General features: G+C 35.1%; 2 protein-coding genes across 2 annotated transcripts; both read right to left on the bottom strand.

Moving 5' to 3' along the window:
• Positions 1–4,964: 4,964 nt before the first annotated feature.
• Positions 4,965–5,824, bottom strand: LOC116550619 (keratin-associated protein 6-3-like). The gene is made up of 2 exons (XM_032276656.1): positions 5,812–5,824; positions 4,965–5,564 (listed from the first exon to the last, which is right to left on the bottom strand). Exons 1-2 carry the CDS (start codon positions 5,822–5,824, stop codon positions 5,188–5,190), a joined length of 390 nt encoding a protein of 129 aa, XP_032132547.1. The 3' UTR covers positions 4,965–5,187.
• Positions 5,825–13,792: 7,968 nt separating this feature from the next.
• Positions 13,793–14,735, bottom strand: LOC116550617 (keratin-associated protein 6-1-like). Its single transcript, XM_032276655.1, has 2 exons — positions 14,676–14,735; positions 13,793–14,372 (listed from the first exon to the last, which is right to left on the bottom strand). The coding sequence occupies exons 1-2, from the start codon at positions 14,733–14,735 to the stop codon at positions 14,076–14,078; spliced, it is 357 nt and encodes a 118-aa protein (XP_032132546.1). The 3' UTR covers positions 13,793–14,075.
• Positions 14,736–18,814: the final 4,079 nt, after the last annotated feature.

The raw sequence follows: 18,814 nt of genomic DNA, 5'->3' as shown, positions 1-18,814 counted from the left end.
TGTAACAGGTTAAAATGACTATAAAAGATACTATCTACCATATAAGTCAATATCCTCAATATAAAAATGTATGAGGCCAATTCTCTTTGAATTTATTTCAGGAACTATTTATCTCTCATGAAGAGCTGATATTTATTTTTATAATAGGACAATGAGCACTCTATATACTATAATATTGCTATTTTCTTAATTAATGAACTTTATTTTTTAGAACAATTTTCAGTTCACAGCAAATCGACCAGAAAATACAGGCAATTCCCATATACTTACTCCAGTCCTTCCCAACACCAAATCTCCCCCATTATCCACATTCTGCACCACAGTGGTATATTTGTTACAACAGATAAACTTACAATGACACATCATCACCACTCAAAGTTCATAGTTTATATTAGGGTTCATCCTCGGTGTTGCATGTTTCATGGGTTTTGACAAATGGATGACATGCCTTCACCACAGTAGTATTACACAGAGTAGTTTCACTGCCCCAAAAATACTCTGTGTTCTGCCTATTTATAGGCTATGACATTCTCTTAAATACATATGTTTGCTTCCTTGGTGCTCTGAAATATCATGAATGCTTCATTATATCCAATGAAAACAAATTAAACAAACTAATCTTTCCCTAAGAAAACCCCCTTGGTTTTCCGGGGTACTTCCTTAATTCACTTTTCCTCTTCACAGGAAATTTCAAAAATATATTTCTAAGATTACTGCTTCCACTTTCTTACCCCCTTTTCTCTCAATCTTTTGAATTTCTGATCACTGGGAGTATATTTATAATACTTTCTTGCCTGATCCAAATATGGTTTGTTTCTCTGTCTTCATTTTGCTGAAGCTCTGAAACAATATTCAGGTCAGTGGAACCCTCTCTTCCTTACTGACAAATTCTGTATCTGTTACACTTACAATCTTGTTTGTCTCCAACCTCACCTTTTCAGTAATTTCTTCTCCACAGCTTGACCTCAATCTCAAAATTATGTTCTTCACCTTTTATCTTCTTTATATTTGTCCTTTTATATATGTAATCTAACATCACTAAGACAGAACTCATGATCTCTCCTGGCACCAAATGTTTACTTTTCTGATATCTCAGTCTCATGGCGCAATGAAAATCACATCACACCCTTTTCCAGGAGCATGTCTTTCATAGAATTCCCATTGTGTTTAGAAAGAAATGTCTTCCAAACTTCTACCCCCCTGACATCACTTCCTACCACTTTCCTTCTCATTTACCATGCTTCAAACACAGGCTCTTCAGTAGCTCCAAAGACCAAGTTGTTACTCTCCTTAATACATTTACCTTTGCACTACTGATTTTTCCTTTTGAAAATACCAGAAAGAATAACTGAATCCTTCATCTCATTCAGGTATCAACTTAAGTGCCATCTCCTTAGCTGTGTTTTCTCTGACCACCCAATTTAAAATTGACTTCTTTAAGAAATGATTAGAAGTTTATTTAACTCCTTGATTTTTATTGTTTTACAAGTACTCATTACTATCAGAAGTTACTGTATTCATTTCAGAATTTACTTGCCTATTTTCTGTCTCTCACTGTCTCTCTCCCTCCTTCCCTGCCCCATTCGAGACCATAAGTTCCATGAGAATAGAGACCTTTTCCACCTTTTCATTTCTACATCCCATATTCTTAAAATGAATGCCTGACTTGGAGCAGATTCATAATAGATATGGAGAATAAGTGGGGAAAAATCTGTGATGTGGAAGAGCTCTCTAAACCGAGGCATCTAGTGGAGTAAGTATTTCCTACTCGTGTAAGGGCCAGAAAAATAAATGGCACAGACTCTGGAATCCCTTAAAATCTATGCATAATCACTACTTATAATTTCAGATTTCTTTTTGACTAGGCGTTTTCCCAATTCTTTATGTCTTCCTTTAAGCTACTTCAACATGTTTTGCAAGTTTGGAGAGATAAACATGTTAGAGGGAATAAATGAAATGAGTAGCTAAAATGCACAAATTCTAGTTTTGTAGTAGGAGGAATAATATAAAGTTTTAAACTATCTTTATATGTCTTCACATAATTCTATTATTTCTGGAGAGCCAAATCTAAGAGACTGTAATATCAGGCAACAAAAATTATTGCAATTAAGAAAAATCTAAGCTTTCATAGGAGATGGCCAGATTTACCAGAAAAATCTTTATTAAGACATTAGTGTTACCAGATCTTGATAGGCATCAGGGAATTTAAACAATTTGCAATAAATTGAAATAAACATGAAAAAGTCATGAATGAGGAATATAAAATATTCTTGAATCAAGGACCATAGTCCATATCCCCAGCAAATAAAGCCACCATTCTGCAGCTGTTTCTGTGTGCGCCAACGTGTTCAACCTTGAATGAAAACCTTTCCAAAATATAGAAAACACATGTGCTCTTGAATATATCTTGTCAATATTGTGTTGAAGAATTTTTGTATTCATGTTTATCAGGAATAGCAGTCTGTAGTTTCCGTTTCTTATGGTTTTCCTTCTTTTTAATGTAGACATTTATCACTATCAACTTCCCTCTTTGTATTACTTTTGCTGCATCCCATTAGCTTATTGTGTTTTTGTTTTCATTTGTCTTGAGATACTTTTTAGTTTCTCTTTTGAGTTCTTTTTTGACCCAGAGGTTTTTCAAGAATTGCTTTTAAATTTCCCTGGAATTGTAACTTTTCCTATTATCTTGAAAATCTGCTAATGTGGTAGATACTATGTTACATGTTCTTGTCACAAAACACAACAATAATATTAGAGAGTATGGGAGGAAACTTTTGGCAAGTATAGATATATTTATAACATAGATTGAGAGGATGCTTTCACAGATGTATTCTTATTTCCAAACTCACCAAGCTGTATATATTAAGTATGTACCGCTTATTATATGTCAATAATACTTCAATAAAGTGGTTTAAAGACTCTTAGATAATACATCTAAAAACCATTGTAATATTTAAAAATAAATTATAGTATTTACCTTAATTCAACATATAGTACAAAATGTGTATTAATCCATTAAATAAAAATAATAATCTTGGGAGTATTTCTTCTTGACATATTGTCGAGATTTGATGAGAAAAAAATGCCAATAGGTTAGAATTCTATATAAGAAAGATAAACACCTAGGGAGAAGATTGAAGGAAATCGAAGTGGATCATCACCTATGTAGCATGAATCAGTCACAACAAACATGAACAAAAAGATCTGTTACATGGTGCTGGAAATGACGACCTTCACTTGCTCAAACTGTGTGACCACCCTTGAAAATAATGGGCACTGCTAAACAGAAAAAATAAAATTGAAGTATTAACACTTTTTCTTTATAATTGTTTGTATGCAAAGGATTTGCCTATGAACACGTAAGTTCTAATGGAACACATCTTTATCCTAAGTAGTACGTATACAGACCACTGTTTTTAAGAGTGAGACCATGTGAAATAAATAGCTATGAAAATCAAAGGATCAATCTAAGTACTCATGATGAGCCTACTTTTCAAAAACAGTACTGTTGTAAAAGAAGAAAAAACTCTTCAACACATTTTTTCATATTCTAAAATGTATACTATTTGTAAGCCATGAAATGCACAGAGCTACAGCAACTGTATAAGCAAATATCAAACCTAAAAAGAGGAAATATGTATTTGTCATGATAAAGTTATTTTAAGAAAAAAAAAATACTGAAGGCAGAAAAGTTAGCAAGAGATGAGATGGGGAAAAGGGATTTCCTAGAATTTGGAGAAAAGGCATCAAAAGATTGTGCCAAAAACGTAAGAGATGTGCATAAAAGATTCTAGGTGTCTAATGCGTGAGCTGAAATTTCATGAATAAAATGATAAGCATAAATTTACAAAGCAGAGAAAGGTGGAATGAAAGATTTTTTTTGGGTAGAGGGGTAAAAAACAAAATTGTTCTTCAGATAATTTTAATTTAATATTAGTCAATAACATTAAATGAAATAACCAAGCTTATCCTAGGAGACAACTTTGCATTTAATGGTTAAACAACCCCTGCAATTATCTAGATTCAAGGAAAATAAATATTTTATATGAGTACATAAAGAGACAAAAAGAGTTGGGTATGAAATATCTCTTTTGCCACACTAAAGCTGCCAATAACAAAGTTACTCTATTTCTCTTTACTTCTATTCAGCTCTAAAATGGGAATAGTTTTATTTTTCTTTTTCTTGAAACAGAGTCTAGCTCCCAGGCTGGAGTACAGTGGCACAATCTCGACTCACTGCAATCTACTCCTCCCAGGTTTAAGCAATTCTCCCTCTTCGGTCTCCCAAGTAGCTGGGATTACAGGTGCGCACCAACACGGCCCAGCCAATATTTTGTATATTTAGTAGAGATGGTGTTTCACCATATTGGCCAGGCTGGTCTTGAACTCCTGACCTCAAATGATCCACCCATCTCAGACTCCCAGAGTACTGGGATTACAGGAAAACGGGGATAATTTTAAAGCATCATACATTCATTCTGAGGCTCATTTGAGATGATGTACAGTAAAGACTTGGCACAGTGATTGCTCCATGATAAATGGCTAACAAATACTACTTAATTATGGTTACTTAGATTATAAATATAAATTATTTATGTAGAGTTTTGACATAAACTACATAGAACAAGTTTGACAGTAAATGATTTTTATATGCAAAGAATCAACCATTAAATTATGCATGATTTTCTGCTCTGTTCATGCTCAGTTCTCCACAGTGCTCAGTTTTCTTTTCTATTGAAGCAGTGATAATATGGGTTATGTTGAGACATTGTTAGGATAATATAAATAAGGAAAAAAATGTAAAAAGATAAATGCTGGATATTAATGAAAAGAAAATCAGAATGGTAATTCCAGATTGAAAAAGTGTATTAGGAAAACAGAAAATAAGTTTCTGCATGAAAACTAAAAAGCAAAATCTATAGCAGCAGTATCTTGATGAGAGACCACACAGGAGCTCATGGGATAAATTTTACATTATTTTAATTTTCAAGCATTACATTCAAAAAAGGAAGTTGAAAATATTAGATCCAGAGGGTAGTGGTATTGGGGGGCAGGTCTTCAGAAAAATGACATCAGAAACTTTTAATATAAGAGAATCTTCATCCAATCGTGAGCTCAGAGCATGTGGGGTTTGGAATTGGTGAACCCCGATGTCACAGGACAGACGATGAGTCTCCTGTGGTGTCCTCAGTAGTAGTAGCCAAAGCCGGAACCACAGCCAGAACCACATCCATAGCCACAGCCACAGAGGGAGCGGGAGCCATAGCCATAGCCACAGCCGTAGCCACAGCCCAGTCTGCGGAAGCCACAGCCATAGCCACAGCCGTAGCCACAGCCAAGTCTGCGGAAGCCACAGCCATAGCCACAGCCGTAGCCACAGCCCAGTCTGCGGAAGCCACAGCCATAGCAGGAGCCATAGCCACAGCCCAGGTCTCCGTAGCCACAGCACCCATAGCCACGGCCGCCGTAGTAGTTTCCGTAGTAGCTGCCACACATGGTGATGGTTGTGGAAGTTTGTCCCTGGGTAGGAAGGAGTGTAGGTGACTGTAGTTTGGATGCTTCTCCTTGTAGAAGGCCTTTTATATGCCTCAGAATGGGAATGATTCAGCGGAGGTGGCATACTATTGGCTAATTTTTTGACTAATATAATTTGTTTTTCTGAATTGTAAGATAATGTGTCAGAAGTATTAAGGAGGCTTGTTTTGTTTGGCCTCTCAATTTGGGCTCCACTTATCTGATTGAGGGCTCAGATGAAAGGAGACCTCATACACATTCATATAATCCTCCCTCAAACTAGACTTTCATTCTAACCTTCAGAAGCCATCCTTCGCATCAAGAAAGAAAACTTTAGTTAGTTACAATCTTGCTTGCTCTGGGTCCCAATTAATTTTACTCTTTTTAGCATGACATTTCACAAAGAATAGCATTCCTTTGACTTTTTAATATTTCTTCCCTTTATCCAAGTAATACTTTTTTCAAAGATTTAGTGTCTTTTCTATACTAAAGCCATAATGATGATAATAATTCAACTAGTTAAAAATTCTAGAAAACCAGATATGAGAAAAATTTGTTGTATTTTCCTACTTTTACCAGTGATTCTAATTTTCCTTTATGTTCAACCTCTACCAAAGAATAAGAAAATATAAGTTATTCCCTTGATTTATGAAATAATTAATGAAAGACCAAGTCAGTGAAATGGAACAGTAGTTTTTTTATTCTCTTTTGACTTCTTCTCTTTTCATTCTCTTTTGACTTCAGGCATGGAGAGAGTTGTCAAAATAGTACAGAAAATTTTCATATAACCATCATTCAACATCCCCTAATATTAATATCTTTCATAACCATAATCCACTTATCAAACCAAAGAAATTAACTGTATACATTATTCTTAACTAAACTACAGACTTCATATTACCATTTTTCTGTTTTTATTAATTTATTTTATTTTAAGTTCTAGGACCATCACTCATTGTAGTACTAATCACATTTTTCTTTTAATGTCCTTTTTTTCTGTTCTTGGGTCCACATTGAATTTGGTTTTTGTATCTCTTAGTCTCCTCCAATTGCTCACAGTTCATTGGTCTTTTCTTGACTTTTGTGACCTTGACAATTTTAGAAAGTCAGATATTTTATGGAATATTCCCAGTTGAATTTGTCTGAGGTTTTCTGCTATGTAAATTGGGGTCATACATTTGGGTCAAGAATGCCAGAAGACATGTGACTCTTGTCATGTGCCATCTCAGGGAGTCATGATGTCAATCAATCTTTGAGTAATTCTGGAATTGTTTTAAAATTCAGGTTTCCAATAGAAGTCCTTTCCTTACTATATATGTAGAATCAATGAAGTTAAAGATAAAAGTCTCTGCCATGGTTTGGGATCACATATAAAATGATAGGTACATGTGAAGTACAAACCAAAGTCAATGATATTGCCCCACAAAAAGCGATGAAACACCTTATTACTCAGGTTTTACAAAGAAATGCTGCCACCATGACTCTTCTTACAAGCTTATCATCCTTTCTTATCTTTTTGGAGCTACACTTTTATTCCCAAATCTGCATATATGTAGATAGGCTGAAGGATATTATTGGGTGAAAGTAGGGTTTTTAAAAAGTGGAAGACATTGCACTCATAATCCCAGCACTTTGGGAGACTGAGGTGGGTGGCTCACGAGGTTGGGAGATGGAGACCATCCTGGACAACATGGTGAAACCCCATCTCTACTAAAAATACAAAAATTAGCCAGGCATAGTGGCATGTGCCTGTAATCCTAGCTACTCAGGAGGCTGGGGCAGGGGAATCGCTTCAACCCAGGAGGCAGAGTGAGATTGCACCACTGCACTCTAGCCTGGCAACAGAGCTATACTTCATCTGAGGGAAAAAAAAAAGCAACAAGAAAAGAAGTGGAAGCCATATGGGTTACTCTTGGTTGCTGGTAATATAGCTTAAATTTGACATCTGGAATAAACAAGTCATCAAAATAGAAGAAGAATCTCTTATTAAAGGCACATTATTTCATTACATTCAACATTCCTGAAAAATAGCAATGTTGTCTTGGAAGTGTTGGTTACAAGGAATATTTCAGATGGCTTCAATGCTAATTAGCGTGCAATGAGAATACAACAGTACCTGTGGTTTGCCCCACATACCACTCGTGTGGTATTTAAGGCCCTTATTATAAACTTAAAACTCTAGAATCTGACCCTGCTATACAACTGAGACTAACTTTCTTGAAACCATGAGCTTTTATAACAACTACCATGGTGGCTAGGGCTATGTCAAAGGAGTTCTGGGCTGCAGCTATGGCTGTGGTCATAGTGGCTACGGTTATGCTTGCTACTGCCCATGTGCTATGAAAGATCTTGGTTTTCCGGCTGCTTCTGAGAAATTCAAGATTGCTGATCTGTTTAGGCCATTCTCTTATAATTTAGGCCATTCTTCCCGTGTTACTTATAATAACAATGTTTTTTTCTGTTCAAAGGGTGCCAACTAAAATTTAGCCCACATTGCCATATCAGAATTTATTTGATCAACTAGCTGACAGTTTCAGCAATTTAAACAAACAAAAATAGAACCTTTGATGTTGTGTTACTAGCGTATGATTAAGAACAAATAATCTTAAGCATTTTCATTTGGGAAAATGTCTAAATTTATTTTTCATCAAAAGTAATCTATTTTGTAAACCTACAGCATTTTCCTACCTATATTTGTTTATCTAGACTACCTATATTATTTGTGATTGCATGTGTATGTTCATGAGCACATGTGTAAGGTTGCTGACCCACTGGAAACTTATAGTTGATGATGTGGATGTGTTAGGTCTGACCAATAGCTATATTCAACCAGTACTTTAATAAAATGTGTTTTCATGGGCAGAACCAAGTGGTACTATAATTTACCTTGATCTATCAAAGCCTCATCTTCAGTGTATCCAATGTTTGACTAAAATCAATGGCAACAACCCTATCAAAAAATGGGCAAAGGATATGAACAGACATTTTTCAAAAGAAGACATTTATGCAGACAACAAACATATGAATAAAAGCTCATCATCACTGATCATTAGAGAAATGAAAATCAAAACAACATTGATATCACCTCATGCCAGTTAGAATGGCAATCATTAAAAAATCAGGAGACAATAGATGCTGGAGAGGATGTGGAGAAATAGGAATGCTTTCACACTGTTGGTGGGAGTGTAAATTAGTTCAACCATTGTGGAAGATAGTGTGGCAATTCCTAAAGGATCTAGAAATAGAAATTCCATTTAACACAGCAATCCCATTACTGGGTATATAGCCAAAGGATTATAAATCATTCTATTATAAAGACACATGCCCACGTATGTTTATTGCAGCACTATTCACAATAGCAAAGACTTGGAACCAACCCAAATGTCCATCAATGATGGACTGGATAAAGAAAATGTAGCACATATACACCATGGAATACTATGCAGCCATATAAAAGGATGTTCATATCCTTTGTAAGGACATGGATGAATCTGGAAACCATCATTCTCAGCAACCTGACACAAGAACAGACAACCAAACACTGCATGTTCTCATTCATAAGTGGGTGTTGAAAAATGAGAACACACAGACACACAGAGAGGGGAATATTACATACCAGGGCCTGGTGGGTGGGGGCCTAGAGGAGGAATAGCAGGGGACAGGGGGATTGGAGAGGGATAGCATTAGGAGAATCATAATGTAGATGACGGGGTGATGGATGCAGCAAACCACCACCATGGCACTTGTATACCTATGTAACAAATCTGCACCATCTGCACATGTACCCCAGGACTTAAAGTATAATAAATAAATTTTAAAAATATAGCACCTCCTTTCTCATCACTTTATTGCACATATATTATATATTTTGATACTTAGTTGCATTTTTGGCTCTAAACAGCTGTTACTTTTTCTCTAAATCCTATATTACGGCTGTTTTCTTTTAACTCTCTGGCAAAATATGCTCTTGAACTCATTCTATGCATGCTGGCTGCGTAGACAGCTGTTCCTAGTGTCACTCCCAAGTGATCACAGAGAGTCCATCAAATTCAAGTATGTTCCTGTGAAACTTTTATCAAGGCCAACATCTGCTTGCCCTCAGGCCAAAAGCCTTTTATCATTCATAGCAAAGTATTAGCTCAGGTAATATTCTGTTCATGAAAACACAAGTCTGGCCCAAAATATAAGCTGAAAAGTATAGACTTCAACTTACTAGCCTTGTTCAAGTTAAGCAAACCTGTTCTTTATTCACTCTTTATTCAATCAGCATTGATAAACTATAAAGCCAAAATATCTTCTAATCTTTTAGTGACTAATATTAGAATTTGGGGGTTCTAAAACTGATAAAGTATTCATACAAAATTACTTTGTTAATGGCTATCATAGTATGAAGTTGGCTAAACTCTTAACTGGCTTCCAAATACAAGATTCTTTAAAACGTCCAGATGAAACAATAATGTAGAATTTTTTAAAATTCTTCATCAATTAAAGACAGACAACATACAGAGCTGTGTCTCTCTGACATCTCCAAGTATTGACAGGCACTGAAACCGAAGGGAGACTGAAGAAAGCATCTTTGCTCACAGCCTTGGCTTTGGTTCTGCCCTCGTGAGCTGGAATCTTAAGAGACAGATTCCCAGAATGTCCTATTTTAGCATAGTCAAAAAGCCAGAGTAAGATCTATGTAAAACCTATGACTTTGAAATCAATAAGCCATGATAACTTTTTCCTGTATCCTGTCATAATGACTTGAAATAGTATTGGCAATTTTTGACAGCCTCTAAAGTGACCAAATTTAAAAGGAGTTGATGTGAACTGGCAGAAGTAAGGATAAATGAAAGACCATAAAATAAATTAAAAGAGATTATATAATCTGAATAACAGAGATTTTTCAAAAAGAAAGTAAACACAGCCTCAAAAAAGTGTAGGAAACCATTAATTGTGCCAATGTACACATAATGATGGTACTAGAAGAAAAGGTAAGAGAATAAGGAACAGAAATATTTGAAAACATAATGGCTAAAAACTCCCTAAATTTGATTAAAAACATTAACAAAGATCTCAATGAACTTCCAGAAAGGTAATTTCAAAGAGATCTACAAATAAATAGGTCAAAACACAAAAACAAAAAGAAAATTTTGAAAGCACCGAGAGAAAATTGTCTATTTTTAATTCTATCAACTTTTCTTCATGTATTTTGAGGCTCTATAATTTTTTGCATGAAAAATTAGGATTTTTGTGTTTTCCTGGTTGAGTAATTCATACATCATGTTATATCTTTTCTTTGTTTCCTGTAATTTTCTTTGATCTGAAGCCTATTATGTGAGATATTAATATGGCCACTTCTGCCTTATTTTATTAATGATTGCATGGCATATTATTTTTATTCTTCTACTTTCAGGCTATATTTATGTCAACAAGCATTAAATGAGTTTTTTTGTAAACAGAATATAAATAGGGTGATACTGGGTTTTATTAAATCCGTTCTGCAAACTCTGTCTTTTGATTGGTGTTTTTAAAACATGAGCATTTAATGTAAGAATTGTTAGGTTTGTGTGTAAGTCTGTCATTTGTTTGTTTTTCTATTATTTTCGTCTAAATCTTGTTGTGCTATTCACTTTTCTTGCTTTTCTACGTTTTTCTTGAACATACAGCATCCTAAACTACTCATAGTATCATCGATTGTATATATTTGCACAGTTTTTATAATGTTTCCTCTAGGTGATGTAATACACCTGCAATTTATAATACTTTACTGCTATCAACACTTAGTACTATAAGTGAAATGTAAAGACCATATTTCCATTTAGTTTATTTTACCGTGTCTACTTTTATGTTATTTTTCTATAATGTAGTGATTTCTAAAACAGATAAGGAGGAGAACAGCATATCGTATGTAATCATAATCTTATTCTTTCAATTATACCTTCTTGATGTTTCAGGATTTCTTCCTTTAGCATTTCTTTCTGTTTCAAGAGCTTTTTCTAGATAATCTTATAGTATAGGCCTACTAATAAAAAATTATTTTAGTTTTTCTTCATCTAATCTTGTTTTAATTTCCTTTTTATTTCTGAAGGATAATTTTGCAGGTGTGAAATATCTCATGGAAGTTTTTTCTTTCAGCACTTGAAAAATATTGTGCTATTTCCTTCATTACTCCATCGTTTCAGAGGAGAAATCAGTGACCATTCAAATTGGTGTTATCATATAGGCAATGGCATTGTGTTGTGTCTCTGTCTCTCTCATTTCTTTGTTTTGTTGCTTGTCTGTTTGAGACAGGGGCTCGCTTTGTCACCCAGGCTGAAATGCAATGGCATTATCTCTGCTCACTGCAACCTCCACCACCTGGGTTCAAGATATTCTCCTGTCCCAACCTCCCGAGAAGCTGGGGCTAGAGGCCTGCACCACAATGCCTGGATAACTTCTATTTTTAGTAGAGATAGGGTCTCACTCTCTTACCCATGCTGGTCTTGAACCCCAGGCCTCAGGTGATCTTCCCACCTCCACTTCCCAAAGTGCTGGGATTGCAGATGTTAGCCATCGCACCTGCCTTTCTTGCCACTTTCAAGATCTTTTCCTTTGTCTTTACTTTTCACAGCTTAGCTATATATTTGGGGTGTTAATTTTGTTTTATTTTATTTTGTTTTCTTCTTTGACCTGAATTACTTATTGACATGCTTTAAATAGTGACAGTGAATATTAATCTAGAATTACCGATTTTAAGATAAATATTATTAAAATAATATATTTTAATGATAAACAAACTTATTCAAAGCTCCCAGAAAAACAATCAAATAATTAACAACAGGAAAAAATATTAACCTATTAATCAGAATTTTCAAAAGTGACATTCAAAGAAAGACAAAAAGGAAAAGCATTTTAAAGACCCTAATAAAAGAAAGTATTATACAAGGTCTTTGTATCTAACAAAGTTACCTTCCATGTTTCAATGGTTTAGAACAACAGTTTCCTACATACAAAACAGTAGAGATTTTTGCATCCACAAGCCCATATAGAGTAACACTTTAGAGGGTAAGCATCGTCCAATCAAGGGGTGAATAAGAAAAGTTAAGCAAAGTATTGAATATATATATATGTGTGTGTACATGTGTGTCTGTGAATGTGTGGGGATACAAACATATGTGTTTTGGTATGAATACATATGTGTATATATGTGTGTGATGATATGAATTTGGTGTGCTACCAATATAGGGACTAGATGGGGGGATTAATAATACATAAATAATATATTTCGTGATGGAAAAGTAGTTATAACTCAACTAAATGACAAGGGGATAATAGAAAAAGAATGAAAGAGGAAAATAGAACAAGGTTTAACCAATAGAACAGGCTGAACGTTTATGATTATGTGTGCTTATGTGATTATGTTACATAAGACTGTAGCACCCATCTTGCTGGAGTCTCTTACCCTCCCTTCTGGTTTTGAGAAAACATGCAATTATGTTTGGAAACTTCTTTGACAAGGATCTGTGAGCATCTTTTTGGAGCTGATGGCAGCCTCCAAAAGACAGCTTGCAAGGCAACAAATGGCCAAGAAGAAAATTAGTCCTTTAGTCCTACAACTGCAAGGAACCGAATTCTGCTAACAAAGGCATGCCCTTGGAAATGAATCCTTCCCAAGCTAAGCCCTGAGTACGAACACAGCCCCATCAAACATCTTGAAATGCAGCCTTGTGAGATCTTGAAGCTTCTCAGTTTATACCAGAAATAGTGTTTTTATTTGATTATTATGGCCCACCATGCAGGCCAAATAGCTTTATAAACTATTACTAGTTTAGGCTATACTAGATTATAAAACTATGCCTTAGGTTATGTCTCATTAAAAAATAGTTTCTTTAAAATGGAAGATTCAAAGTGAAGGATATAGTAACAAGCATTCATTTATTTTAAGAGATATGCATGTGAAGGTTTGGAAAAAGTAATTTTTTTCTTTATTATGTGATGGATGGCAGGCAATGCATAACCCAACATATAAATAATATGTACTTAATTTAGTGTTGAGAGTTCCCCAGCACAACATATATTCTTCCCCCAGAAGCAAAGAAGGAAACTGAAATTTATTAAAAGGGTTACTTTTCTAAAGCAATTGAACTTTGAATTGGCAAAGAAACCTCTCTAGAAATTGTAAGAAAAAATATCTCCCAAAGAATTTAATTGTTAGCTTTCATGCAAACAGAAACAAAAACTGTTGGTAAGAAATTTTAGGTATTAAATGACAGAGATGAACACCAGGCTTCTTTCTGGATTAAATGTGTTTATTAGGTGAACAGAGAAACAAGCTCCAGCATAAAAGTCATCAAGGCAGATGCTATGACACCATCATTCTAATGAAAGGAGAACTGACTGGTGAATTTCACCTTATCCCATTTCATGATGGAAATTCAAGATATTTGTAGGTTAGATGGGAGCTCAACAACAGACCATATTAGACTTCCATTGCAGGATATCATCACTCAAGGGAAAGGCTCAGAACATGTAGGCTTCAGAATTAATGAATCTCAATATCACAGGATACAGGGTAAGAGTCTCCCACGGTGTCCTCAATAGTAGTAGCCAAAGCCAGAGCCATAGCCAGAGCCGCATCCATAGCCACAGCCACAGAGGGAGCGGGAGCCATAGCCATAACCACAGCCGTAGCCACAGCCTAGTCTGCGGAAGCCACAGCCATAGCAGGAGCCATAGCCACAGCCCAGGCCTCCATAGCCACAGCACCCATAGCCACGGCCACCATAGTAGTTTCCGTAGTAGCTGCCACACATAGTGATGGTTGTGGAGGTTGTCCTTGGGTAGGAGGAAGTGTAGGTGACTTCAGTATGAACATTTCCCCTGCAGGGGGCCTTTTATATGCCTCAGCGTGGGTGGGAACCACACACAAGTCATGCCATTGGCTAATTTTTAGGACCAGTGTGAGTAATTTGTCGACTCTTGTTTTTCAAGCGTGACCTTGTGGCATTTAAAACATTTTCCATTGTTTAGCCACATCTGAATCATCTGTACAACTTTAATAAGCATCAACTGTCTGACCTTTAAAGTTCTACTCACACCAGACATTCAAATTACCATTTTCCAACCAGACTTTATGTAAAGAAATACCACATTAGTAAACAAACTCGTCTGTTCAAAACAACCAATAATCTTACCTTATTTTTGCTGACATTCAACAGGTTACGGTAATCTCCCTTGAGCTTGAGTTTCTCCATCTCTTTCCTGCTTCTCCAAATTCATTGTTTTCCTTTAGGAACTCTTCTCATTTGCACATAAGTGATAGTTTTCTATTAAAGCCCAAAAAGTGTCACTCAGCTTCCAGAGACTGTTGACACAAAGCCAATAGTTTGAAATTCTGAAATACCAGGCATGAGAAAACTATACTTTTCTTGCTCACATCAATAGTTCCTTTCGTAACTCTGTTTTAAAACAACAGTTCTTTCCCATAGTTTCAAATTTGTAATCAACGAGATTTCATTTTATTTATAAAATTGTATTTTTATAAAATTTTCCTGAAATTTCAAGACATTTGTCATATTTGTGTTCTGGCTCAAAAGTGAGTTTAGGTATTCTCATATTTAAAACAATAATATTGGCAGAAGTATCATCTCATAAAACATAGTATATTTCCACCATCAAACAAGAAGTCTTTGGCAAAATATGAGACTATGGGAAACATGATGCTATAGGCCAATCTTTAATCAAAGCAGTGAATATCAGAGCTAAATTGAATGATTAAGTTGAATAGTCCTCTAGACCTATATTCTTAGTAAGATGACTTTTTGAGAGTGAGTTGAAAACAGTAAATAAGAGTTAAGTGTCTGTGATGAGCTTTCTAGGCTCAAATTTTATGTCTACTGTTAACTGCATGCTTCAGTTGCCCCATCTGCAAATTGGGTTATAATAATGATAACTACCCCACAAGGAAGTTTTGAGAATCAAATCTTTTGATACATATCAGACACTTAGAATAGTGCTTGGTTCATAATAAAAACTAGAATACCAGAATAAGTTTTTCTGTCTTTATTTCTTTCATCCATTACTGTTTTTCTGGATAGAAACTTCAGTAGAGAGTTGATCAATTGAATAAGAGAACTCAGGCATGCCTAAGTTTTCATTTAGGGGCCTTACATCCTTGAAGCTGAAGGAAAGAGAAACTGCATTGAGGATGTACATCTAAAAATAGAGAAAGTCACATCTGGTCTTACTGAGAAGGGGCAAGTCCTACCGAGTTCCCCAACAAACATAGCACAAGCATGTGGAGATACAATGACTGGTTCTCATCCAGGTGACTTTGAGTGGAGACTCATTGACTTTTTAACCACAACCCAAGACTTTTTTGGCTGTAGACCAACAAGGATGTAACACTTAATGTGAGGTAATGGGTTGAGCAGAGTTTTATTTTTATGGCAATGGAATATGGCAATATGTGTTATGCCATCCACAGATGTCAATGAGGGACAGGTATGGTCCTCCTCAAAAGCAACAGGATACCACTGCACATTGAGGTGCTCCTCAGGCAGAGAATGAGGAGTGGCAATGTCTTTATTGCAATTGTATTTTAATACTGACAACCAGAAAGTGATTGAATTTTGTTGAGTTTACCTGGAAGGGACAAGAATAAATGTTGTGCCATTGAGTGGAAATAATGGATCAAGATAGAATTGGACATAAAAGTAAAATAAAGTGTATTTGTATATTTGCAAAGTTGTATCTTGTAAAAGTGTTACCTGAATTGTGTATTTAAAGTAAGATAAACTGTTCTATCTCTGAAGAAATATTGGGTATTATTACAGATCTCACACTCCAAAGACTTGCCCCTTAAGCATTTCTATCTCCCCAAAGCCATGCAGACAGACTTCTTCAACTGCAACTGGTAGATGAATATGAGGGAATTAACAAACAAAACTAATTTGAATCAGATGAGATTTGCATAGTTTCTGTTATTTCTTAGAATCTCATCATGAAATTTTAGTATGTGCTCTCAATAAAAAGGATTTTAAAATCAGGTAAAAAAAAATCTATCATTGAAATAGCATTCTTTGATTGTGAAAATCTTGACACAACAATAGAGGAACCCTAGCTATGAAGGCTTCACTATGCCTAATGAAATAAGAGATTTATGAGAACTTTGCTTTGGTGGTATTAATGATCAACCCAAAATAATTCATAAGAGCAGCATAGCCTGTGATTTGCCACACCTACTACTGAGGAAGTATAAAAGACCTGTGAAGATGGAGATGTTCAAGTTCAAGAACATCCTCTTCTGCACCTGAACCATACATTTCTGACATCATGATTTACTATGGCAACTACTATGGTGGCTATGGATACAGTGGGCTTGGCCGTGGCTACAGCTGTGGCTACGGCTGTGGTTATCCTGGCTATGGAGGCTATGGAAATGGCTGCTGCCGCCCATCTTGCTATGGAAATATTGGTCATTTGGATTCTGCTGAATAACTCTAGAACTCACCTGATTTGTCTGCTTGTGAAACTTGGATTCTCATTCTGCTCTTGTTCATCTGATCCTGTGTCTTCAAAGTGCCAGAAACCTAAATCTAGGCTATTACCAAAGAACTACAGATGTTCTGTTTCTCTGGTTCTATTGTTGAAGATGATAAATGCAACTAAATTTTCCCTTTGATTCTTAAGTCCTCTAAATAAATTTAGTCTGTTTGCAAATACAGTGTGTTTTCATGTTTATTATTTTCATCGTCAAATTTGCATGTGGATGTTGGTAAGATGGAAATCTATGCTTAATTACTATCCCAAGGGGTTGACAGTACATCTTATTTCATTTTTCTACTTTTTGTCCCTCTATATATGTCTCACACTATTTAAAACTGAGCTTCCATGAGGACAGAGTTGATTGCTTTCTCTTCAAATAATTTCTATGTCTAGCTTCTATTGACAAGCAACACACCTAAGTCTGGTGACTGCATGCTGCTGACTGTTGGTCCTTGTTTCTTCAGAGCACAGAGAACCACACACATTTTAAGTTGTGGCTTCCATGAATTTTCCAAGTGGTGTGCCTTCTGGTAGCTTCATCACAATGAAGCCTCTCAGTTGCCTGATGTTGTTGATATAGGTCCTGTGTGCAGCGTGAAATTGTATACAGGAAGTCTGTGACATGTCTTGGACCTGGATGTCTTTATAGAAAATCTCTCTATGATAGACAATTTTGATAATGAAGTTCATTTCATATTTTATTGCATTCATGCAACAGTTCCTAAAGTATTCTAGGCATGCTGCTATATTAGGAGAGAGCATGTTTTCATTAATATTGGAGATGGTTTCTGTTGTAACATTACTAAATGTTATCTAGTTGTAGACTTTATACAACTCTGGTATTTGTGTGCTATTTGAACCTGGTAACAGAATATTCTAATTGGGTTTTAAATTTTTTCCAAATGAAAGAGTTTTATTGTTTTGACCACATTGTCTGAAAACAAAACTTCTCAATTAATCTGTGAAAACAAACCATTGACATTAAGGAAACCAAATTTATTAGTGAAAAATAAAAAATAAATTATACTAGATAGTGGGATTAAAAGTTCGCATCATCATTTGGTGAATAAAGCAAACAATATATGTTTTCCAGTATATAAAATAAAATTAATTTAGAACCAGAACTCCAAATCTATCCATTGCCAGTTCTTAAACCAAAATTTTCTAAAATATTAAAGCATACCTAAAAGAATGTCTTTACTATTATACATATTGCATATGTGTTATTGTTAATGATTATTCATAATTAACAATGTATAACATTTATAAATAAATAGTTGAATTAAAATGAGGAATGCAGGTTGAAAATATTTACAGTATGGTTTTCTCATCTCACAGGTTTGAAGATCACTGCTCTTGACCAAAGTTTCTCAAGGTGTGGTCTAAGGACACATGTGGGAACCAAAGACCCTTTTGAGGCCTCAACAGGGGCAAAATTATTTTCACAATACATTTTTCATTTTTACTGCCATATATTCATAAATGAACAAAGGAATTTTCCAGAAATATGCCTGTTATTACAACAGACTAAATGCAAAATCAGATATGAGAAGCTGTCTTCCATTAAGCCAGACATTAAAGAGATTGACAAAACATGTAAAACATTCCACTATTCCTAATAAGTTTTTGGTCTAAAAAATTATACTTCTAAAAATATGAAATGACTTATTTTGAAATGAATTAACTCATATCTTGAAATCATCAGTTTTAATTTTAAAAATAGATGAAATATGAGTAAATGTAACACATAAACAATGGCTTTTTGGGATCCTCAGTAAGTTTTTTG

The sequence above is a fragment of the Sapajus apella genome, unplaced genomic scaffold (assembly GCF_009761245.1).
Source record: "Sapajus apella isolate SASKATOON/1434 unplaced genomic scaffold, GSC_monkey_1.0 scaffold8, whole genome shotgun sequence".
NCBI classification, from domain to species: Eukaryota; Metazoa; Chordata; class Mammalia; order Primates; family Cebidae; genus Sapajus; species Sapajus apella.
The sequence above is the reverse complement of the archived record's forward strand: the minus strand, read 5'-3'. Positions and strand labels throughout refer to the sequence as shown.